Consider the following 26,220-nt stretch of genomic DNA (forward strand, 5'->3'; position numbering starts at 1 on the left):
TCCTTTTTCATATGTTTTCTGGATCAATGCAAATTACAAAAAAATTATAGAAAGATCAGTTGTAATTCATTCATAATAAAGTATGCAAAATTTGGGATAAGGAATGGGAAGTTCTCTTTTATTTGATATTTGATTGGGATTTCCCCCTCAGCTTCTGTCCCCTGAATATGTGCATGTGTGAACTCCTTTTCTCCACTATGATTCCATAATAGCTTAATTTATAAGTATAAAATATGTACAGTAAACCTTGTATATAAATGTTATCTGTGTTATCAAACTTGCCTTTCTCCATTGCAACTATTTATCTAATTTTCTCTTATGTTAATCTTATTGTGTGTCTTATGTACAATAATTTTTTAAAATGATTAATTGAATGAATGTTTGAATATCTTGTTAAAATTATTCTGATACTTTAATATTTTAGCTTTTAAATTATGTTCAAAATAAATATTTCAAATAATAAAAAGATGATGCCAGAATTTTGAAGGAACAATACCCCTAAAACATACCATTCTAATACAAAAAATATGATTGCATTAATCAGAATATTTTAATCATGTGTGTAAAATGTATTATCTATTAATTATGACAAGCTGAAGATAATAGTCTTACCCTTTTCCAGTAATGTAGCTTTCAATTAGTAAGTTGAATTCTCTAGTCTGGGACTGACAAAGTGCCAGGAAATGTCCTAATTCTGGTTGACAGTGTTCTTCAATGTTGCTTTCTGAACAACAGGTTAGCATTTCACCATTGAGGATTCTTAGAGCAGGTAAACTTTTAAGCAAAGATTCCCTATTGAAAACATTAAAAAAAATCTTGTAAAGAAGAATTTATATCTGAAATAACCATATACCTATTCCTTAAACAATATAAGCACAGAGTATATCTTGAAAATTGTCAATTTTTATAGAGAAATGATACTCTTAAATTTGCTTTAAAATATTATGGTTTCATGTCACATAAAAAATAACTTTTAAAGTCCTTTACACTTAACTGTTGTCTTCTAAAGCACAAGTGGGAAATTCAAGAAGTTGGAAACTGGCTGGGAATAAATAAAAGTCTGTACCATAAAAATAATAATATTAGACACAGTCTTTTAAAAAGAAGATAATTAAAATAATTGTAAAGTTGTTGGGTCTTTTTTTGAGAAATATAGGTGAATTTTGATTGTTTTTCTTAGTAAAATATAATGAAAATAGGGCTAAAATAAGAGGGGTAAGGATTACCCAGTTTTTCATGATCTGGAAAATCTAAAATTATGTTATTTATTCTTGAAATTGCTAAGGATTATAATAATAAAAATCTTCAAGATATGAGCATAAGTCTGTATGAACTTAAAAGAATAGTGCTGTGAAAATCCAGGTCAGACTGCAGGAACTGTCCAGCAGGCCCAGTGGTTCAGAAATGCCTTTCACAGGGGAGTTTAGGTCTCTCTCACAAGGCTACTACTGGTGGTCACAGGGCAAAATGGACATGTCACATAAGTACAACTTCTTAGTTAAAAACTAACTGTTTTCATAAGGAAAAAAACAGAACCCTGCCAAATGGAATCAAAAAAGGCTAAATAAATGGAAAGATTTCCCATGAAATTAGGTTCACATATATGAAGATGCAATATTGTCAAGAAGTCAGTTCTTCCTAACTTGATCTAAAGATTCAGCACAATCACAATTAAAATATCTGCAAAAAAGTTAGAGAATATCAACAAACTGATTCTAAAGTTTACACAGGCAAGAAACCCCAAATAGCTAACTTAATATTGAAGGAAAAGAACAAAGTTTGTAGACTAACACTAACTGACTTCAAGATTTACTATCAAGCTACAGTAATCAAGAGAGCATTGTAGTATTGGAAAAAGAATAAACAAATAGATGAATGGAACAAAAGAGACAGCTCAGAAATAGACTCATGTAAATATAGTCAAGTCATCTTTGACAAAGAAGTAAATGAATGCAATAGAGAAAGCATCAATGGCCCTCAACTGTACAACCACATGCAAAAATAAAAACTAAAAAGGGAATCTAGGCACAGACCTTAAACACTTCACAAAAATGAACAATGAGGATCACAAACTGAAAAGTAAAATGCAAAATACCAAATAAGAAAAAATCTAGATGACCTTGGATATAGAATGATTTTTTAGATACCACACCAAAAACACAATTTATGAAAAAATAACTAATAAGCCAAATTTCATTAGACATAAATATTTATGGTCTGAGAAATATAGTCATGAGACTATGATAAGCCATATCTGATAAGACATCCAAAATATACATCGATGTCATAATGTGTCCCCATATGTAGTCACAATCCTGGTAGACCTGCTAGTAATAAAAGTGATCACAGGAGAGGTACAATTACATCTCCCTTCATAAAAAACAAAAAGAGGAACACTACACATTTTTATTTTCTGGGGATACAGATGATTAACCCCCTACTCCTCTCCACCTCCCCAGAAAAAAACATGTCTTTTTTTCCTTACTGATATTTAAATAAAGATAGAGAGAAAATAATAAGGTTTGGTTCTTTAGAGTAATTATCAGATATTTTATAATATTAAAAAGCAGATAAAAAGCTTAATGCTTTGCTAACAAAATTAGCTAATTAAGAAAACTTGGGTCCATATATTTTGAATTTTCTTTTTACAATTTTATTTATTTATTTATAGAGAGGGGGAGGGATGGAGGAAAGAGAGGGAGAGAAACATCACTGTGAGAGCAAAAAATTGGTTGCCTCTGGTACATGCCCCAACCAGGGAGCAAACCCCCAACCCAGACATCTGCTCTAACCAGGAATCCAACTCATGATCTTTTGCTTTGTGGGATAACACCCAACCCACTAAGCCACACCTGTCAGGGCTATTTTGTTCTTTCTCAGTAGGCTGGTAGTTATCAATATTTGCCCAAAACTACCACATTTACTACAAAGGATGAAATAAATAGCACATACTGTGTTTCTGGCTGGATTCATCTTAAGATGTGGTTCAAAAGCAGAATGCTAATTTAGAATACTAGCTACTCATCACAGGCTATGAGGTAATCAAAGGTATTTATCAAAGATGTACAATACTAAATATAACATGAAATCTTTTACTGAGGCTCTCCTTAAAGCAAGGAAAGATTACTCTCTGAAAATGAAGTTGATAATAATCATAATGGTGAGATTAATTATCCCTATTACATGCTATCAAATTATTTATTATATTACTAAAAGAGACACATTATATTTGAAATATTTATCAGGTTTTCATCAAGTCATGACTATAGCCCTGGCTGGTGTGGCTCAGTTGGCTGGAGCATTGTCTTGTAAACCAAAAGATCATGGGTTCAATTCCCAGTCAGGGCAGATGTCTAAGTGGCAAGTATGGTCCCCAGTAGGGGTGAGAGAGGAGCATAGGAGAGGTGATCGATGTTTCTCCCCCTCTCTCTCTCCCTGCCCCCCCTCTCTAAAATCAATAAGTAGGTCCTCAGATGAGGATAATAATAAATAAATCCATTTTTAAAAATGTAAGACTATAATGTAAAAATAACTTATTTAGCCATAATTATAAAATGCCAGGTATGAAATAATGATGTTTGTAAGATGTGACAATAAAGGGTATTGAAAAACTGTATTGTTCAACCAACTTACAAAAAAAGATGCTCTAATGCTATTTCTAGTTCCTGTTTCTTTAGTTCAAATTTCCTAAATTATAGAAGAGTAAATATAAGGCTTCAATAACTTGACAGAGATAGTCCTTGAGAATAACAACTGTTCTAATTATTTAATTGGCCAAAAGATTCGTTCAGTTTTTCTGTAAGATGGTTCTAGTAGTGTTTGGTTACTTTTAACATTATTTGAAATAATTGTGTTAGATTATATTGTGGCAGCTGTCATGTCAGCGTGCATTTAAAAAAAACTTATCAAAATGGGTGAATTTTTGTGTAGCCATTTTAATATTGAAAATGGAAGGAAATAAGCAACATTTTTGGCCTATTATGCTTTATTATTTCAAGAAAGGTAAAAACACAACTGAAATACAAAAAGAAATCTGTGCAGTATATGGAGAAAGTGTTGTGACTGATCAAATGTGTCAAAAGTGGTTTGCAATATTTCATGCTGGAGATTTCTTGCTGGATGGTGCTCCACAGTCGGGTAGACCAGGTGAAGTTGAGAGCAATCTAATCAAGACATTAGTTGAGAACAATCAATGTTCTACCATGTGGGAGAGATAGACAACATATTCAAAATAACCAAATCAATAAAGTTATTAGTGAAAATGAAAAATGTGTCTTCTATTTTACAAAATAAATAAGTAAGTAAGTAAGTAAATAAATAAGTAAATAAATAAATAAAGACATTTTGGCTAACCCAATGCTTGTGTACCAAGCAAATTTCTGTCTTGGTCTCCAGAGAGGCCCCAAGGAGCTGAAGGAATGAGGTATGCCAATGACAGTCTTTGAAAAGGTATATCCTGTAAGGAAAATTAATAAACCAGGTTTTCTTATTATAACCTGGATTACTCAGGAGTTAAGTAAAGCTGACCTTTTCTTCCTACTGTATAATCATTTCTGCTTAAACAAAAAGAATAAGCTCTTAGAAGCACAAAACTTTTTCACCAGGATCCTGGACCCTCAGTGGCAGTGCAAATGCAGTACCACTGATGAGACCCTCGTGAGGAGCTACATTTCAGGCCTCATTTTTGCTAAATGAGGAGGTGTCAACTAAAGACAGCCAACACGCACACTGCTATGAGAATCACAAAGTATATTATGTCTGTTCTTTATCTTAATCACTCTAATTCCATTGGAAAGGGAATTCAAGGCTAGATTCCCATGTGTGCCTCCAACCCTGTAGGGAGTGTTTCTGAAAACATTGTCCTTGAACTGCTGCATCAGTGGTGCCTGCGACACTTTCTAAAATGCAGAATCTTTAGTTACACCAGTTATGTATTGGTGGGTCCAGGAGAATCTCTATTTTAAAAATATAACCTTTTTAATGGATGTTATAGAATAACAATCATTATTTTAGGAAGAAAATAGATTATAACACCTTATGCTAAAATCAGAGATGCTCAGGTTAAACTTAAAAAGAACTCTGAAATTTTAATCATTTAAAAATTGTCTCTAATTTCAAAAAAAAGAAAAAGAAAGCTTTCATGGAAAATTGTAACAAAACATATATACACACACACATATATATATTTAACGTGTGTGTGTATAAATGATGTTAGAAGAATTTGCCAAAATAAAACATATTGTGTGAATGGACAGGTACATTCTAATGATGTGTTCACTGATTAACATTGCCATTGGTTTTATATAAATGGTATGAAAGTTTCTTAGAAAAGTCTTTCTGCGACAGCTAAACTAGAGAGTATGTTTCAAACATACAGAAGAAACCAGCTTTCTATTTAGAGAAAAGTGATGACAAAATAAGAGCCATTTTAACCAAATAATCTATTATAATACTAGAGGAAAAAGTATAAGAACTTGCTTTATCAGATTAATGGACAGATCACTATTTTACCCCAAACATATTTTATTTTAACAAAACAAGTTTTTATGCCTCCCAAAAACAAAATAATTAAAAATAAATTCAAAAGTACTAGTAGATATTAGGTTTGTTTCTAGGTGTAGCAGCTGGCATTATGTGGAAGCTATTCTGATGTTAACTAACACTTCATCATCAAGGAACAAAATGATAATTTTATCATCAAATACATCAACAGCGCTTGAATTTTTGCCTTTGGAATATTTGATGTTACATTTATCACCTTTACATTAAAAAGTTCCCAAATGGTTTATTTTAGTAAGAATGCTTTAAAGTTCTTTTGGATGTAAAAATTTAGTTTGCTTGACAACTTCACAAGTGTGACCATATCTTGAAATTTGTGATTTATATAATAATTATCTAGAATGGAGTTAGTGTTTTATTTAAAAATATTTTTCTTTAATTTCTTTAAGGGAACAGTTCTCAGATCTCTATAAGGTAGTAGTACAGGGATTGGCTTTAATTAAGTTCAAATGCAGTCTTATAAGACTCTATGATGAATATATTAGAAAGTGCTGTAACAAGTTGATTCATGTTGGAAATGAAGTATAAGAATACTAAGTATCTCAACATTAGTTTTTCCAGCTGGGTTCCTGCTAGTCAAGGGCTGAATCAATACTTCATTTAGTAAAAACTTCCTGGTGAATATTCTGTCACTTAAGAAGCTCTATTAATCATTAAAGAATGAAAAACATTCCCAAAGGAGATTCCAAACTGAGTCTGTGGTTTAAGTTTTAAAAAGAGAAATTATTTTTAGTACATCAGTTTTGTTCATGTTATCACTGGCTAGACATGAAAGTAAAAAGCCAATTGGGAAAATCTACAACTAATCCCTTTGTTGGTATCATGGGGTTATGTAAAGTTCACCGGAACTGCACCGGTTAAAGTTTGAGTTGATCCTTTCATTAACTAATCCATATTTTACAGATCATAAGATATAAAAAATCCTTTAGGTAAATGAATGCCTTCTTAAAATTATGAAAACTGTATTAGACAAACTAATCTAAATAAAATTTGATTGGTAATATTTTCAAGTAGGTATTTACTCTAGTCCAGAAAAGTTCATTTAAATATATAGAAATTATAATAGCTAAATTATGCATATATTGATAATATAAATACTATCTATTTTATTTCCATACTATTTCTAATTAGATATTTTCTTCAAGAATGTAAAGTATATATAGTTAAGTATAAAATGTGAATATCTATATATATTTAATATATTTATATAAATATATTTATCACAAGCATATTTTATTCAACAAGATAAATGTTCATGCTCTAGAAAAATAAAAATAAATCAATAAATGTAAAGATGATTCAGGACAGTTTTGTTTCTGGTTACAGCTGGTAAGATGACACCCTCTTTGGATGAAAACTGACACTGGACCAGCAAGAGAATTCATGTCTTATTTGCCCAGCACCAAATAGGAAATCCATTGCCCCTTTCACTTAGTGTAGTAAGAGCTGGCTCTGAATAATGGGCACATCTACCTATTTTTATTTCTTATCATAGATTTGGCCTATATAGGTACTTTGAAAAGTAAAGATACCTATCTAAAACAGCCCACCAGGTATTTCCATTATAAATAATATCCCCTGCCAAGCAGAGTCTTTGGACATTATCACCCTCTTCCTTTTGGAGATTTCACTCTAACATCTGGATCCTAGAAATAAGAACCCAAAACTCAGGGATTAGTGCTTTCAATCCCAATGTAAGAGTAGCACAGCCCCAGAACTTGAGCTGGTACATCTGGATGGGACCCTAGCCTGTTTCTATTCCATGAGGGGCATCCATCCAGCTAGTGAGCAAGAATTCCAGAAACATATTTAAGTGCCTTTTTCACATATATACACAAATTTTTTAAGTAATTAAAATTTCTGATCCCCTTAGGACCTGACATTAACTGATACAGTTGATATTTCCTATAGTAATTTGTCCTATGATCAAATTTTCAGGAAACTTGGAGAATCCGATAAACATTATAGTTCCCTAGGAGTCAGAGGGCTCCAGTTTTAGAACTCCTGATATTGATAACTATAGCAAATCAACAATGTAAAAATTTTAGTCACCAAAATAAAACTAAATAAAGTCAATAAAAACTTCAACAGATGAAAATAAAGCATGTGCTTTCTCCCATCTTACAAGATGGCAGGTGAAAAAACTGAGAAGCCAGATACTAAGAAGAAGAAACCTGAAGCCAAGGAGGCTGATGCTGGTGGCAAGGCTAAGAAGGGTAACCTCAAGGCCAAGAAGCCTAAGAAGAGGAAGCCCCAATGCAGCCGAAACCTTATCCTAGTCAGAAGAATTGGCAGATATTCTGGTCAGCTATGTATTCCTGAAAGGCCATGTACAAGAGGAAGTATTTCTCAGCTAAATTCAGGATTGAAAAGAAAAAGTAGAAAGCTATGGCTACTGTCACTAATCCAGTTGGTGGCAAGGATGGTGGTACCCAAGTGGTTAAACTTTCCAAAATGCCTGGATACTATCCTACTGAAGACATGCCTCAAAAGCTGTTGAGCCATGGCAAGAAACCCTTCAGTCAATATGTGAGAAAACTGTGGGCCAGCATCTCTCCTGGGACCATTCTGATCATCCTCATTGGGTGCCACAGAGACAAGAGGGTGGTGGTTTTCCTGAAGCATCTGAGCAGTGGCTTGCTACTTGTAAGTGGACCTCTGGCCCTTAACCAAGTTCCTCTGCATAGAACACACCAGAAATTTGTCATCACCACCTTCACCAAAATTTATATCAATGGTGTGAAAATCCCCAAGCATCTCACTAATTATTTGATGCTTACTTCCTCAAGAAGAAGAAGCTGTGCAAGCCCAGACACCAGGAAGGGAAGATCTTTGAGACCAAGAAAGAGGAATATGAGATTACAGAGTAATGCAAGGTTGGTCAGAAAGCCATGGACTCAAATTCTGCCAAAAATCAAAGTTGCTCCCTGCCTCTAGGGCTACCTCCATGTTGTGTTTGCTCTCACGAATGGGCTTTATCCTCACAAAATGAAGTTCTAAATTTCCTTCGAAAAACCTAATTAAATAACTGATCTGTTGAAAAACAGATCATTGTTGAAAAACAGATCATTGTTTTTCAATGATGAAAAACATACATTTTTAAAGCTTTAACAAATTATATCGTAATTAAATGTGATGATGGATGCCTTTAACAAATAATTTTGAGGTGCCTACATGGCATACAGTAATATATATATATATATATATATATATATATATATATATATATATATATATAATGTGTCTGGAGTAAGTCCAGTCATTATTCATATAATGAGAACAATTTGCACCACATCAATGTAATCTGTCAGCCAAGGAGAGTGGACCGGAATGCTCATGCGTGAACAATGACAACTTCACTGTACTAGTCAGTGGGGGTGGTAGATGCCATTGAGGGAACATGTGTACTGTGTGGCCATAGCACTCAAAATGAGTGAGTGAGTAGAGCAACAAATCTGCATCAAATTTTGCATTAAGCTTGAACATTCCTCCACAGAAACTATTCCAATGATTCGGAAGGCCAGAGCTATAGGCAACTGGTGACTGGCAGCTTCATCACGACAATGCACCTGCTTGTGCATCACATCTTATGCAAAGTTATTTGGCAAAACATCAAATCACTCAGGTGACTCAGACCCCTATAGCCCATATTAGCTAGCACCCTGTGACTTCTGACTTTTCCCAAAATTACCTTTGAAAGAGAAGAAATTTTAGACCATTGATGGAAAATATGATGGGGCAGCTGAGGGTGATTGGGAGAACTGTGTGAGGTCCCCAGGTGCCTACTTTGAAGAGGACTGAGGTATCACTGTCCTCTGTACAGTGTTTCTTATATCTCATATCTTCTGCAATAAATGTCTCTATTTCTCACAGTGCATGGATGGATATTTTCTGGACAAACATAAATATATGAGTATATATTTATAATAGATTTATACCAATATTTAAATCTAGTTGTATCCTAAAAGGATCTGTACAATAATCTGGGACCAGTTCTACTTAGTTTTGCCATTTTTAATCTGGGACACATTCTAATAACATTTTTTGGCTACCTTTCCCTAATCTCATCACTTGACTGCTGAAAACAATCTTCCCCAAACACTATTTTCCTTTGTACATAGCTATTCAAATTTTCTTTAGTTTTTTAAAAATAATGGCTAACATTTATCAAGTGTGCAATATCCTAGGCAATCCTGTAAAATGCTTTCATGCAGTAACATGTTTAGTTCTCACAAGGACTGTTAGTGTACTCTGATACTCATGTTCTTCTCAATTTCCCAGCCTCTTTTACAGTTATTCTGGCCATGTGCCTAGTTACAGCTCATAGATTATGAGAGCAGTGATCACTGCCACTTTTGAAGGCAGTATGATTAAATGTCAGTTTTTGGACCCAGCTCATGTAGCTCAGTAGATTGACGGTGGGCCCGTGAGGCCCGTGAACTAAAGAGTCACTGGTTCAAGTCCCAGTCTAGAGCACATGCTGGGGTTGCAGGTCAGGTCCCCAGTAAGGGGTGCATGAAAGGCAACCACACATTGATGTTTCTCTTCCTCTCTTTCTCCCTCCCTTCCTCTCTCTCTAAAAATAAATAAATAAAATCTTTTTAAAAATAAATTAAAAATTAAATTGATTTAAAAAACTTCCTTCAAAAATTAAGGAAATATTTTTTAAATAAATAAATAAATGTCAATTTTCCCTGTGGTCTTTTTCCCTCTTGCCCACCACAATCTACTGCTAAAAAAAGAGTTTTACTTTTATGTTACATGATAAGAGCCACAAAATAAAAGAAGCCTGAGTTTCTGAGTCTGCTTACATTAGACAGGACAAACTCACATCAGATGTAGTGTAAAGAAAAATAAACTTCTATCATATTAAACCACATAGATTTTTGTTTGTTGTATAGCATAACCTAATGAATATACCCCATGAGGTAGGAACTATTATACCCATTTTATAGATGAAGAAACTAAGATATAGCCAGGTTAAGTAACTTGTGCAAGACAAACAGGAAGTGAGGGAACTTGAGATGTACCTGGGCAGTTTATTTACAAGGTCTATATCTGTATCTCCTATGCAATGTAGTATGTAGTCCCTCTCCAGGACAATGGGATAAGGGAGACTTTCTATTCTATCATACAGGGCCCTTAACAACCTGGTAATCATCATGTGAAACAATGGAGCACAGTTTAAATTTCAGGCTTCAGAACTCAAATCCCTTCCCCGACACTTACATTGTAAGTGCACATATCACAATGTACCTAAGCTTCAGTAAATACCTCTGTGAAATGAGAATGATAATTACAGAACTCAACTCACAGTTGCTGAGATGTTAAGTAATATGGATAGGTACTTAGCTCAGTCTATGCCACACTGTTTAAATGGTAGTACTTGATTTCTTACATCTTTCCAATGGCATTTCTCAGTATACCAACTCTGCACCTGAAGAGACCGGCCTTCTAGCAGAGCCTGGCCTCACATTTCACAGTCCCTTCACTTCTTGGATGTTTCTTCCAACACAAGTGTTTATTTTCTTTTAGCTTAATTGTAAATTTTATCAAACTTAAGAGGTTTAACTCAAAGTTTGTCTCTTCAGGGAAGGCAGTTTTTCCTAGCTGCACTAAATTAAGAAGGTATTTCCAAGTTTCTAAAGCATATCCTTGTATACAATGATGATCTTGCTTACTACAACACTGGGCACTGAAATCCAGGAGTCAAGAGCACAGACTCTGGAATCACACTGCATGAATTCAAATCCTGGATCTTCCACTTGCTACTTGTGTGAATTTGGGCAAGTTATTTAGACTTTTTGTGACTCCTTAACTGTAAAATAGGGTTACTAGTTAATTATTTAATTAGGCATATTATAAGAATTAAATGAGAACAGTGCTGGCACAAAGTAAATGCTATACGAGTGTTTAGTATTATTATTAGCTTTCATGGTTATCATTTTTGGCTATCCCAAACAAGATTATAAAAATTACTTGAAATTTGGGGCTACACTGAATTTCCTTTTTAACATCCAACAGGTTAGGACAATGGCTGCATACAGTAGGCATACCCTAGATACTTGGAGATTGAGAACCTGTGTATAGTCTGGTTACCCTGGAAACAGAAAATGGTAGGTTTTTGTGTGCTTCCAGGAGTTGTTCTAAAAATACGTATATTATCCCATTAAATTCTCATAAGTACCCCATAAGATGGGTACTATAATTATCATCATTTTACCAATGAGGATTCAGAGACATAGGAAAGTTAAGATACTTGCCCAGAATCACACAGTATGGGGCAGGATTAGAACATAATTGTATAACAACACAGTGATTTCCAAAATTTAGTATGCACTGAATCACACAAAGTCTTCTTAAAACACAGTCTGGGCATCATCCCCTAGTTTCTGATTAAGTAGGTCTGGACAGTGTCTGAGGTTTTGCATTGCTAATAGGTTTCCGGGTGATGATAAAGTTGCTGGTATGGGGATTCACCTTAGAGAATCACCGCACTGTGTTAGGCTCTTTCCTCTATGCTGCTCAGTGTAAATTACACTTGGAAACATGTTTCTAAAGTAGAAGTTGACAAGTTCTGTTCTAAAACATGTGGCTACATAACAGGTTTTCCTAAAAAAATGGTGTAACATTAGAAATTTCTGTGAAAATTGAGCTTTAAAGATAAAAAAGACTTTCTGGCAAAGGCAATAACTCTACTATGATACATAAGTTATCAGGAGCAGCAAAGTACACAGGTGTTTGACTTGGTGTAAAAATGCCATTTTCTTAACCAAAGACCAATTCACAGACACAGGAAACCAATACAGGAGTCAGCAAAGGTAGGTTTACAGTTATGAGTACACAACATAGCTTATCCTTATATTATTATTTATTAATTATTATACTATCTACTTGTACTCCAACTGTAAATCTACTTTTGCCCACTGCTATATATCTGGAAAGGGCATGTTAGAGGCTTGCAGTGAACTCAGATGAGGGGGGATCAGAGACCACTCCCTAGTCTCTCTTATCTTGTTATGCAGGTAAATTAAATCAGACACAAAAATGTTAAACATAGATCATTGATTCCTCAGTAAAATATCTCATATTCCTTCTGAATTCATCAGAACTGGGATCTTCCTGACTACAGTCACACGTCACAGAGAAACCAGGTCAAGGCAGACAGTCAGCTGCTTCTGCCCTAAAATGAGATGCCATAACAACCCTTTTCTAAAGCTTCCATTCAAAAAAGTTGTATTTTCACTACCTGATCAAACTGATAAGACTTTATGACTTGATCCAAACTCTGAGAATCTTGAAACAGATTTTTCTACCTGAATTTTGGTAAATATTTGCCTTTCCCTACATAGACCTGGTGCCAACCTACCTTGCTATATTAGGTACAATCCCTATTTTTAGCTTTATTATGCCCTCATGACCTGGTAAGATACAGATGTCAAATAGTATATGATAAATCATGTTAAGCCATTTAACAAATGTGTGCTTCTGGACATTAAAAGAAACAAGAGTTTAGGCCAAAATCATCACCAGAAAATTCCAAAGCAGACATATGGCAAGTCTTTCAGTATTCTGGGACACAATCCACCTGGACCTTGGTAAATGAGTAATGATCCAAGGACATGAAAGAGAAAACCATGTAAGAACAAAGGAAACACCAGTGGAAAGCAAAAGGCAGAAAAATTACAAGAACCTACATAAGACTAAACCTACAATTCCAATCAGCCAAAGTGGAAAGAACACGTATAAGAGGAGGTATCAGGGAGAACATTCAGAAAGTCAGCACAATTGTGGTGCGGCACAATTAGCACCAGTCTAATGATTTCCTTCAGAACCCAAAAACAAGCCTTGAAAATATCTTACTAATTCCAAGTAATTTAGCTGCTGCATGTCAAAAACATAATACAAGAGGGAAACAAACAAAAACCCCAGAATTTATTTATAAAAATTGTGTATTTAGTCTTACATTTTTAAACTTGTCACTCTCCATTTGATGCAATATACTATCGAGACATTTTCTCCACTGCTCAAATCAGTTTTTGAACTCATTGATTTTGATGCCTTTTAGTATTTCTAGCAGTTTTTGTTTTGCCTCTTCCACATTTGTGAAATGTATCCCTTTGTGGACTTTTTTCACCCAGGTAAACAAAAAAAAAGTCAGGATAAAATCAGGTGAGTAGTGAGGGTGGAGAACAGGAGTCATGCCATGTTAGGTCAAAAACTGCTGAACACTCAGCACAGTGTGGGCAAGTGTGCTGGTAAATTACCCATCATGAAATGGGCAAATTCACTGAAAGAGTCTTCAAGAAATTCACTGAAGCTGATCACAGCCTCTCACAACAACACCAGCTGGTACACTGATACATATTGGTTCCTAGAACACTCACTAGTGGGGGAAGCCTGTAGTACAAGGGACCCACCCTGCCCTGCAAAAGGTAATTCTGGCTTTTTTTGGATGTCCCTGTCTTGCAACCTGTCAAGGCCAGGCAGGTTCACTTGGGATTTGGGCAGACGGAAGAAAATTCACAGAGCCATGAGGATGTCTGACATGCCTTTATTCGCGGGTGTGCAATCCATGCATGCCACAAGTTGCGTGTGGCACCAGCAGGGAGTCCCAACTCCCTTATATACTAAGTGCACGTGAAGCTGGCAGGGTGCCAAGATATTGTATAACAGAGAGTGATTCTGCACATGCGGGCCCACTCAAGGTTATGGGAATGCTGCTTATTGGGCCAGTAAAGGAGCCTGACTGATTTCATTTCTTCTACACTCCTTCTAGATTGCATTTAAAATAAAATAAATAAAAAGTTAACAAATCAACAATATAAAATTTAAAATGTCTGAAATATAATCAAAATTGATCAGTCATGCAAGAAGCAGGAAACTATGACCCAATCAGAAGAAAAAATCAGTAAATATCAAATTCAAAGTGAAAAAGACGATGGAACTAGCAGACGAGAATGTTAAAAGAACATTATAAATATTCTCTATATGTTCATGATGATCCCGGAAAACATGAAAATGATCAGGAGAGAAACCACAAATGTTTTAAAAAATACATAAAAGATACTTCTAGAGGTGAAAAACACAATATCTGAAATTTGAACTGAAGAAGAGTCTGGATGAAAATAATTACAGAGTAGATACATAAGAAAAATATCAGAAAACTTGAAGACAAAACAAACACTATTAATAATGAAATATAGGCAGAAAAAAGTATAATAAATGTTAGAACAGAGCAATAGCAACCTCTGGGATATATCAATTTGTATAATATTGGTGAAATTAAAGTCCTGGTAATAGGACTGTAATGAGACAGAAAATATTTGAAAAAGCCATGGCCCAAAATTTCTAGATTGTATGGAAATTATTGATCCATAAGTTCCAAGAGGTTTAATTAATTCTAAACAGCATTAAATCTACATTAAATCACACCAAAGCACATCATTGTCAAACTGCTGAAAACAAATGATAAGGATAAAATCTCAAATGTATTCGGAGACAGGGGAATGAAGACAAGAATGTCAGCTGACTTTAGTTCAAAAACATGAATGCCTAAAAGACACTGGAAAGGCATTTTTTAAAAAATATTTTATTTATTTATTTTTAGAAAGGGAGGGGAGGGAGACAGAGAGAGAAAGAGAGAAACATCAATGTGGGGTTGCTGGGGGTTATGGCCTGCAATCCAGGAATGTACCCTGGCTGGGAATCTAACTGGGACACTTTGGTTCCCAGCCCGCGCTCAATCCACTGAGCTACGCCAGCTAGGGCTTGGAAAGGCATTTTTAAAGAACTGAAAGAAGGAACCAACTGCAAAGGCCAATGAGGCAATTCTCTGGGGTGATAAAAATGTTCAATATCTTGTGGTGGATTTTATACAGTATTTATATTCATAAATAAAATTATGAAGTTGATTGCATGTATACCATCTTTTAAAAAGTTGATTATATAAAAATAAAAGTTGCTAGTCAATTTGGGGAAATAGCATCAGCATAATATGAGAAATTCATATTAGAATAACATTTTTGAAGAGCAAAATTAATTCTCAAAATAAAAAAAAAACTTTTCTTGATTTATACCTGGGTACTGCAGTGTTTCAAAGAAAGGCATGAAATCACACATGCTTATAATATATATAAGAGACACCAACTTTAACTTTTAAGAAATTAAAACAAAATCTAATTGTTGACAAAAAGGAAATACTTTTAAGTAGCAAGCTATTTGATTTAGAAGACTCATGAAGTAATTCCCAACAAACGCCTTTTCTATAAATAAGATTCAAGTTAACATAATATTAAAATTGTCACATTGTCATGATATGGGTCAGAATTATCATTTCAAATCTGCATTAGTTCATACCCATGCAAAAATTATTTTAGGCTGAAGAATATTTTCACACAATTCTTATGAAACTATTTTGTCTTGAATAACTTATAAATTATTTTTATTAACTTTTACAAAGCAAATTGTATACACAAAACAATTTTCACCAGTTTATGTTTTCTGCAACTGTAATAATGTAGAAAGTATACAACAATGTTTCTTTACCTCCAGTTTATTTCTTGAAGAAGTGGATTTCCAGTCAGAGCCAATTCACGGAGAGAACAGCATGCATCAAACCACTTTACAGCACTTGTAAGATCTACAGAAATAAACAATAAGAATCATTATGAAATATATATTAGAAAAAGAAATGTAATAATAGATCAATGAGCATTTTGTTTAATTAACTATTTTAAACGCAACAAAAATTATTTGTTCTGCAGAAAACAACATACTTTTAAAAGGAGACCATATTAAGAACACAGAATCTTATGTCAGAATATATGTTACTACTATTTAGCAGCTCTGTGAACTTATGCAAATCACGTAACTGATTTATGATTCAGTTTCATACCTATCTCATAGGGTGAGGATTAAATTAAATAATGTGTGTAAAGGGCTTAAAACAGTTTATTCCAGATTATAAACACAAAATAGGAGAAACTGAAATCTGAAACTTTGCAGGTGAGAGGGGTTGTCAAGAAATTTTCAAAGTCATGAAAAGCAAGGACCTACAACCAAGAATGCTTTACCCAGTGAAGATTTCATCTAGAGTGGAAGTATTACTGTAGGTAGCAGTTAGAAATGAGTAGCTGGAGGGAAAATAAATCGGGTTCTCCACTATTACAATCTAACAAAGAACTCAAAACAGGAGGCTGGAAACAAAAGGAAGTCATGTCTCACCAATGAGACTGGTCAGATAAGATTGCCAGGTACTGTGAATACCACAAACAGGGATAGCGCAGGAGGAGGGGAGTCCTTGAGACTCTGTGCTGGGTGAGGGAGCCTCTGTAACAATTTCACTAAGACAAAGAGCCTTTACTAGCTGAGAAAGAAAGTCTTTGTAGCTGTACATTATTCCCAAGGCTTAGAAGGGGAAGGAGGAGAAATCTGAAAGCTGACTCAGGTATATAACCCCTGAACCCCAATAGTCAGAGTACTTGGATTAGCCAGGTGCCCACTTGTAGCCTTGGCTGAAGTGTATAGAACAAACTTACTACAAAACTTACAACTTTATTTCCTCCATATGGGGTGCATTCAGACTAGCCAGTATCTGCTTGCAGCTTTGTGCTCACATGCATTTCATAAATAAAGTTGCTATCTCATTACCACTATATGTGTTGCCCCTTGCTTGAATCCTTCTCTTGAGAGCAAGGCAAGAGCCAAGGAACAAGCTTGTGGGGAGGGAGGACTGACTCAGGTCTCTCCCCAAAAACAGAAGTCCAGGTAAAGAGCTTCCCAGACAAGAAAAGGCTAAAGAGTTCATCACTACCACTTCAGTATTATATGAAACATTAAAGGGCGTCCTTGAAGAAGAAGGAGGAGGAAGAGAAGAAGGGACAATATCAACACTAAAATAGCAATAAATACATTTATCAACAATTGATTCTAAAAAACAAAACAAACAAGCAGAAAAAAAACAGAATTGGATACAGAGAACAATTTGATGGTTGTCAGATCAGAGAGGGGTTAGGGGGATGGATGGAAAGGGTAAAGGGATTAGGAAGTACAAATTGATAGTTACAGAACAGTCTTGGGAATGTAGAGTACAGCATAGGGGATAAAGTAACCATATATGCATGACCATGGACATGGACAATGGTGTGGAGATTTCCTCAAGGAGTGGGAGGGGACTGAGTATAGGGATGCAAAGAGGGGAAAACTTGGACAACTGTAATAGTATAGACAATAAAATATAAACAAAATTTAAGCTAGATTTTAAAAAGTAATAGGGTAAGTGGTTGAATTGAAGACATCCTTTAAAAGTTTTTCAACGTGGACATGTTAAACTTTCAAAACTAAAAATAGTAAGTTAATCTTAGGTACATTACAGAGTAATTTATGTTGGACTTGCTGTCCCACAGAAAAGAATCATAAAACTGGTCTATATACATGAAGCACCTGTTTTTAAGCCTGACTCTGAGAGAAGGGAAACATACACGGTGAGTCTACAATCACTGTGGCTTTCTGCCTGAAAGCATTTTACCACTTCAGAGCAAGAGAGTAGAGGCCAAGCAAAGAGGCTGTTTTGCTGAGTGAGAAGGCAAAGAATAGAACTGATGCTGGAATTTATGGTAAAAAGGACTGAGAAGAAGCTTTGAGTATATACGTTGTGGGGAAATGAGCTGGGAGAAGAAGTCTATGTGAAGATTTACCGCAGGTCCTTAGGGAAGGGCTACGTGTTACATTACATAGGCAGAACAAGCCTGAGAAACCTAACAGAGATCACCTTCTGTAGGGCTGAGCTGAATGATGACGCTGAAGTTCACACAGCAATGAAAGACATTGGAGCTTCAGCTCAGCCAGAATGAGACCTAATTGAGTATCTCAGAGATTCAGCTTAAATTATTAAAGACTATGCATTAGGAGTGAAGATAATGCCCTAAGGTAGGGGTATGTGCTCAGAGTTGAAAACTAAAATGAATTGTCCTAGGAGAGAATGAAATTATAACTGACAGAAAAAAAAAATGTCCATCAATACTTGAACTATCAGAATTAAACTTAACACCCTTTAAAAGGAAGACAACAATGTCCAGACTCAGTCAATAAACTGTAATATGTAAAATGTACAACATATAGTTTAAAAACTAGATATTAAAAAGAAATAGAAAAATGACCTATTCTTAAGGGAAAGGCAGTTAACATAAACACATCCAAAGTAGCCAAATGTAAATCAATTTTGACAAAGACACTAAAATAATTCAACAATGAAAATGCTTGTTTAACAAATTGCCGAACAACTAAACATCTATATTAAAACCTGAATTTATCCCCTGCCTCAGATCATTTATAAAAATTAATCTGAGATAGGTCAGACCCAAAGGTAAAAACTAAATACAAAATTTCTATAAGAAAACTACAAAGCATGGAAAATCATCTCAGTCAGGAAGTAGGAAAATACCACAAAGAACACAAAGGAAAATATTTAAAAATGATAAATTTCATCACAATTTACAACTTCTGCTCATCTACAGATAACATTAATAAAATCAGTACATTAAGGAATGCTGGGAGAAAATATTTACACAACATATATCTGACAAAGAACTTCATTCAGAATACATAAAAATGTATACAAATCAATACAAAGCAATAATCAGATTTTTAAAAAATAGTAAGACATTTGAATAGACACAAAAGAATATAGAGCAATCATCAATAAATGCATGCAAAGAAGCACAATATCATTCTTCATCAAGAAAATGCAAACTAAAACTATAATAAAATAACACAATGAAATACAAACACCCTGTAGAATCAAGCAATTAGAACACTCATACACTGCATGTGGGGCTGTAAAATGCTACGACTACTCTGGAAAAGGGTTTTTTTTTTCAGTTTCTTATCAAGTTAAACATACACCTACTCTATTATACAGAAATTACACTCTTACACATTTACCCAAGAGAACTGAAAACATGTATCTGCAAAAGGATTTGTACAAGAATTTCCATAGGAACTTTATAATCATGACAGCAACAAACCACAAGCAATTAAAATACCAGACAACAGGAGAAAGTACAAATAAATTATGATATATTCTATATTCATACAGTAGACTACACTTCAGAAAAAAAGATTAATGATATAAACAACATAATGGGATACCATATGAAAGTTCAGCAAAGAAAACTAGAGGCAAAAGAGAATGTATTGTTTGATTCCATTAATATAAAGATGTATGACAGTCAAAATTAACCTATGGTGACAAATTAGAACTACAGTTGTCTTTATGAGGAAACTTCAGGGAGTTGAGATGGGCAAATTTGGGGGGAATTATTCAACCAAATCAATTCATCATGTTCCTCATTCCTTAATACACTTTTAATGGGTGTCTATACCTGTTAAAAGTCAACAAGTTAGACAAGTTTGCTTCCTCATCTCCACTAGGTTATCTATTTCATAGTTAAAAGACATATGATATTAAGTAATGATATAAGTGTGACATATGCCAAGGTCTACCAGAGAAATGGGAGTAATGTGATTTTAAAAGTGGAAAAAAATGCAATGAAATTATTTCACCATGACTTTGAAGGAGCTCAGAACATGCAGCTTCAAGCGGACATATGGAAGTCTAAAAACAGCAGATGCAAAAGTACTCTGATCATCCTTATTTTTCTTTAAAGCAGGAGATGAAATTCCTATGTGAAAGATGCCCTCCCTATACTAGGAGGAAAGAGATATTCTTTTTTTATAATATATTTTATTGATTATGTTATTTTATTGATTATGTTATTATAGTTGTCGCATTTCCCTCCCTTTATTCCCCTCCACCCTGCACATTCCGTCCCACCCACATTCCCCCCCTTTAGTTCATGTCCATGGGTCATACATGTAATTTCTTTGGCTTCTACATTTCCTATACTATTCTTAACCTCCCCCTGTCTATTTTCTACCCACCATTTATGCTACTTATTCTCTATACCTTTTCCCCCTCTTTTCCCCTCCCACTCCCCTGCCGATAACCCTCCATGTGACCTCCATTTCTGTGATTCTGATCCTGTTCTAGTTGTTTGCTTAGTTTCTTTTGGTTTTGTTTTAGGTGTGGTTGTTAATAACTGTGAGTTTGTTGTCATTTTACAGTTCATATTTTTTATCTTCTTTTTCTTATATAAATCCCTTTAACATTTCATATAATGAGGGCTTGGTGACAATGAACTCCTTTAACTTGACCTTATCTGAGAAGCACGTTATCTGCCCTTTCATTCTAAATGAAAGCTTTGCTGGACAGAGTAATCTTGGATGTAGGTCCTTGCCTTTTATGACTTGGAATACTTCTTTCCAGCCCCTTCTTGCCTTCAAAGTCTCTTTTGAGAAATCAGCTGACAGTCTTAGGGGAACTCCTTTGTAGGTAACTGTCTCCTTTTCTCTTGCTGCTTCTAGGATTCTCTCTTTAATTTTAATCTTGGATAATGTAATTATGATGTGCCTTGATGTGTTCCTCCTTGGGTCCAACTTGTTTGGAACTCTCTGAGCTCCCTGGACTTCCTGGAAATCTATTTCCTTTGCCAGATTGGGAAAGTTCTCCTACATTATTTGTTCTAATAAGTTTTCAATTTCTTGGTCTTCCTTTTCTCCTTCTGGCACCCCTATGATTCAGATGTTGGATCATTTAAAGATGTCCTAGAGGTTCCTAAGCCTCTCCTCATTTTTTAAAATTCTCGTTCTTCATTCTTTTCTGGTTGAATGTTTCTTTCTTCCTTCTGGTCCACACCGTTGATTTGAGTTCCAGTTTCCTTCCCATCACTGTTGGTTCCCTGTATATTTTCCTTTATTTCACTCAGCATAGCCTTCATTTTTTCATCTAATTTGTGACCATATTCAACCAATTCCGTAGGCATCCTGATTACCGCTGCTTTGAACTGTGCATCTGATAGGTTGGCTATCTCTTCGTCACTTAGTTGTATTTTTCTGGAGCTTTGATTTGTTCCTTTATTTGGGCCATTATTTTTTGTCTTGGCTCACTTGAGTCATGAAAGGTTAAGTGCCTAAGGCAGTTTCTGCTGAAAGGACTCATGCACCCGACTGCCTTTTAATGTGCAGGTAAAAATGCTGGAATAACCTGTCCCAGTGTAAAAAGTCTATCTGCATCCACACAATTGTGGTTCCTTAGATGAAAGTATGTTCTCAGTAGAAGGGATCACAGCTCTTTTCTTTCCAAGAAAGAGATATTCTTATCACAAGAACAGAAATGTGTACAAATTGTTAAACTACCCCTTATTTTTTAGTCACTTCTCCATTTAATTAAACTCCTTAACCTAAGCACCTTTGCTGTGTCATGTTCTCACAATTTACTATTCTTGTCCAATTTACTATATTAGTGTTCAAGTCTAATTACTTCTTGGAATGTTTTGCTTGTGAGAACTCTCATATACATGTTAAAGAAAAACAATTAAAACTTGCATTCTTTTTTGTTTGTCTTGTGTCAGTTTAATTCTTAGTGCCAGCCTAAGAACTTAAGAAGGTAGAAGAGAAATTTTTCCTCCTCTATACCTTATTGTGTGTGTGTGTGTATACATATATATATATATATAAGAGGTCTGTCTGGAAAAAGTCCAGCCATTGTTAATATAACGAGAACAGTTTGTGCAACATTAATGTAACCTTGCAGTCAAGACAGTGGACTGGAGTGCTCATGTGTGAACTATGATGACTTCATTATACTAGTCAGTTGGGGAGACAGAAGCTGTTGAGGGAGCATGTGTACTGTGTGGCCATCACATTCAAAATGACTGAGTAGGTAGAGCAACACATCTGCATCAAATTTTGTGTTAAGCTTGAATATTCCTGCACAGATACTGAGAATGATTCAGAAGGCCACAGCTATGGGCAACTGTGATTGGTAGCTTCATCACAACAATGTTCCTGCTCATGCATCATGTCTTGTGTAGAGCATGTTGGCAAAACATCAAATCACCCAGATCACACAGCCCCCCCTCCACTACCCCACAGCCCAGATTTGGTGCCCTGAGACTTCTGGCGTTTCCCAAAACTAAAATCACCTTTGAAAGGGAAGAGATTCAGGAAAATACAACAGGGCAGCTTATGCATATTGGGGTAACTGTGTGAGGTCCCAAGGTGCTTATTTTAAAGGGAACTCAGGCATCATTGTCCTGTGTACAGTGTTTCTTGTATCTTGCATTTTCTTCAGTAAATGTCTTGATTTTTCATAGTATCTGGCTGGATACATTCTGGACAGACATTATAGACACCTAAATATGCACTTATACATATATATACTATGATTTGTAAATACCATTAATACATCTATATAGAACAAGTCCTTGTCATATGTGGAACAGAAACTCAAATATATATTTTTTAAAAGATTTTGTATTATTCTAAACTTACCAGAAAGACAATTGTTGCTGATATCCAATTTTTCCAGAGAAACAAAATGATAAAATGGTGTGATTTTTGTCAAACTAAAAACAAAAAAATAGAATTCATGAAAATTTTAAATTGGCATATCCTTAACATTATTGAACTAACTATATAATTATACATTATATAACACAATTACATAATTATATGCAATTATATATAACTATATATACAATTGCATTTGTGCACTAAAATATAATCATAATGACATTTATTAATAGTACTTATTAAAATGTAATATACAATTATAAGTATTTGTATACTCCATAATGGAAAATGTATATTCATTTCTAAAGAGAAATATCATTGAATTGCCAATTTCAATCACAAATATCATGGACTTTAATGTATATGTGGTATTTAAATAAAAACAAGTGCATAATATTGTTGTTATTGTTTTGCCTTGCCTTTGTATAAGGCTAAATTTACAGAGAATTTATATTATTTATATTTTTCCTGGATCAAACACATAAAAACCATCAGTAGGTAAAAATCATAAAAAATACTTATTTTTAATATTTTGACAGATAACTGATTAGAGTCACTAATTCTGTTTTTAATTTTAAAATGTTTTGTTTACTAGATTGAAAGTAAAAATATTCTAAGTATCTAAAGTTATACCAGGTTATTTATAAATTGGAAATATACATCAAAGGATGACAATAATAAAAATGTTTTATATCAGTAGAATAAACTTAAGAAATTTATAAGTATATTTAAAATCAATACTCTTATTAAATTATGTATACTCAAATTCTAACAATAATAATCTTTCCTCCTACTTAAAAAAGTTTCTATTATTCTCCAAGATAAAATCATCATTAAGAGCCTGCATTCAAGCAAGAAATGTAATATTCAAAATGTTCACATCATTGGGGAAAAAAGCCACAAAGGAAAAATTAACTTTGGTTTAATTTACACTTCTAAAACAAATCTACACTTACTCTGACCATGATGTTACATTACTCTAGATATTTGGGAATAAAAATTAAGCCAAATTACCTAAATCTTTAAATAAGACAAGAATTTGTTCATATAAAGTATATTCTCACCACAAATACAAACATGTTCTGACTAATTTCCCCTATGAATATTGGAACTTTATAATTATTCAAAATATGCTTCAATTGAAGAAGTACTTTTGGTACAAAAAAAATAGTATGCATTAATTTCCAGTTCTTTTGCTTTTTTAAAAAATACTTTCCCTGTAGTTGGCCTGGCAGATTTCTATATCTTTATTCCTAACAGCTCCCAGCAATGGAAAAAAAAAATACGTTCGTTCTACATTCAGAAGCTTATGAAATAATACTGTGTCTGGGAGCCTCATGCATCGGACACAAAACTTTCCCTTGTATTGACCTAGACTCCTCTCTTGTGCTATCCTGTTGTATATTAGCAGGGAGACAAAAGACACTACTGATGAAAAAGAGACTAAATATTGAGCTGGGAGATCTTTCTGAATGTAGCCAATACTAAATGCATACAATATTATTATTTATACTAAACCTATACAACACTACTTCTTAAAACCAAGTTCCAGGAGAATAACCCAAGGTAATAATAGAAAAAGTGAGAAAATATTGGCCATTAGATTTATACATATATCTCAATATTTGGACACATAGTCCTTAATAGTAAAATTTACTGAAATGTCACATGTACATAGAAAAACAAAGAGAAATAAAAAAAGAAGAAAGTTAAAACTTTGTCAAGGTATACTTAGTGAAGTTAAGCCCTAATGTCCTATTCAGGCATGTTCTACATTTTATTACAAGTAAGAAATTAAAGTTATTCAAGTAAAAATAGAATTTTAATAAATGTGTTTACTAACAAGAAAATTATTCTTTGTTTTCTACATTTAATAGTCTTTGTTCTTCTAATAAAAGGATTTGGAAAGATTAATTGTTAATGAATTTTTCTCCTTTTTCAGAGTATATCATATTTTCACCAAGAAGTTACAAAACAACATATAGGAAAAATATAAGTTATATGAAGGCATTAAATAAACATAACTAATAAAGTTTTAGAATTAAAAACAAAAATCTCCATTTTCAAATATCTATTTAAGCAAAGCAATATTTGGTTTGACCAACTACTTGTATAATATTGAAATTTTACCTTTTCAGATAGCCTTGTTTTTAGAATCATGTTCTTTTTCTTTTGGGGAAATTTTAATCAAGAAACTGGCTATTTTTACCTTTATGACTATTCATTAGTTTGGTAGAAACCTAATAGTAGAATCTTTACAGTTACAAAAAAAAGACCTCTAGAACTTTTCTTTTTACTGACATTCTGTGTATATTTTTCCTAAGAAAATTCAAACCAGAAAGACAAAGGACATTAGTGAAAACCTAATACCATTTGACCTTGTCACATTAGCCCTGGGCATAAAAAAGATATAAATTTCAAAGACGACAAAAAGCAAAAGATTTGTACAATGAGCAGCCAATGGGTACTAGTTTTCATTTTCTGCTCCTATTTAGAGTCTCACTGTAGGTAGAAAGGCTTGTGAAGCCAGAGAGTCTTGCAGTTAGAACTCCATAGAGTCAAACTTAAAACAGTCACATGTCGTAATGAAAATTTAAAACAGAAGTCAGGATGAAACAAGTATTTCAAACAATATGTACTAAGTATCATTCTTTATATGCGTTTCATTTGTTGGAAGAAGAGCATATGGACACAATTTCTTCCTTGTGATGAAAATATTTATCAAAAATTAAAAGAAAAATGTAATTTAAAAGACATGCCAGACACAAATCTAGATATCTTCTTTATAAAATTCTTTTCAGGTTTGCAAAATATATTTGCATACATTTTCCTTTTGGATCTACATTAAAATCCCATAAAATAGGTAAAGTAAGTATTACTATCCTTTTCTGCACATGAAAAAATTGAGGTTTGGGTTGTGAAAACAGTTGTTCTATGTCAACTGACAAATAAATGGTAGATTCATAATTCAAACCTAAATCTGCTGATTCTGAGTTTTACCAAACCTGATATGGTTCTGAAAAAAGTCAATGCACATGTAAGATGGATAATTTTTATAGTTCATAGTATTACATTATCATAAAAAATCCTAAGGTTGAAAATTATTTTTACTATGATTTTAGAAAATAATTGTCTGTTCATATCAGTCACATTTCCCTGATTCCCTAGACCTTCTTCCTTCACCCTTCAGAAGTGGTAGACAGTTGCAGGAGAGGCCCATGAAAAATGAATTCAAATGTAAGCAAC

The 26,220-nt window shown here is 33.9% G+C and overlaps 1 protein-coding gene and 1 pseudogene across 4 annotated transcripts in view; one reads left to right on the forward strand and one right to left on the reverse strand.

Annotated features, from left to right (window-relative positions):
- The window catches only part of LRRIQ1 (leucine rich repeats and IQ motif containing 1), a 229,395-nt gene that overhangs the window by 138,026 nt on the left and 65,149 nt on the right, over positions 1–26,220 (reverse strand). For all 4 annotated transcript variants that reach the window (XM_036018605.1, XM_036018604.1, XM_028532854.2 and 1 more), the window contains 3 exons: positions 22,954–23,027; positions 16,108–16,201; positions 613–792 (listed from right to left, as the gene is read on the reverse strand). In XM_036018605.1, coding sequence (XP_035874498.1) covers positions 613–792; positions 16,108–16,201; positions 22,954–23,027 — 348 coding nt within the window. The remainder of the gene's footprint in view (positions 1–612; positions 793–16,107; positions 16,202–22,953; positions 23,028–26,220) is intronic.
- Positions 7,885–8,597, forward strand: LOC114513521 (annotated as a pseudogene).

Source organism: Phyllostomus discolor, chromosome 2 (genome assembly GCF_004126475.2).
Source record: "Phyllostomus discolor isolate MPI-MPIP mPhyDis1 chromosome 2, mPhyDis1.pri.v3, whole genome shotgun sequence".
Lineage (NCBI taxonomy): Eukaryota > Metazoa > Chordata > Mammalia > Chiroptera > Phyllostomidae > Phyllostomus > Phyllostomus discolor.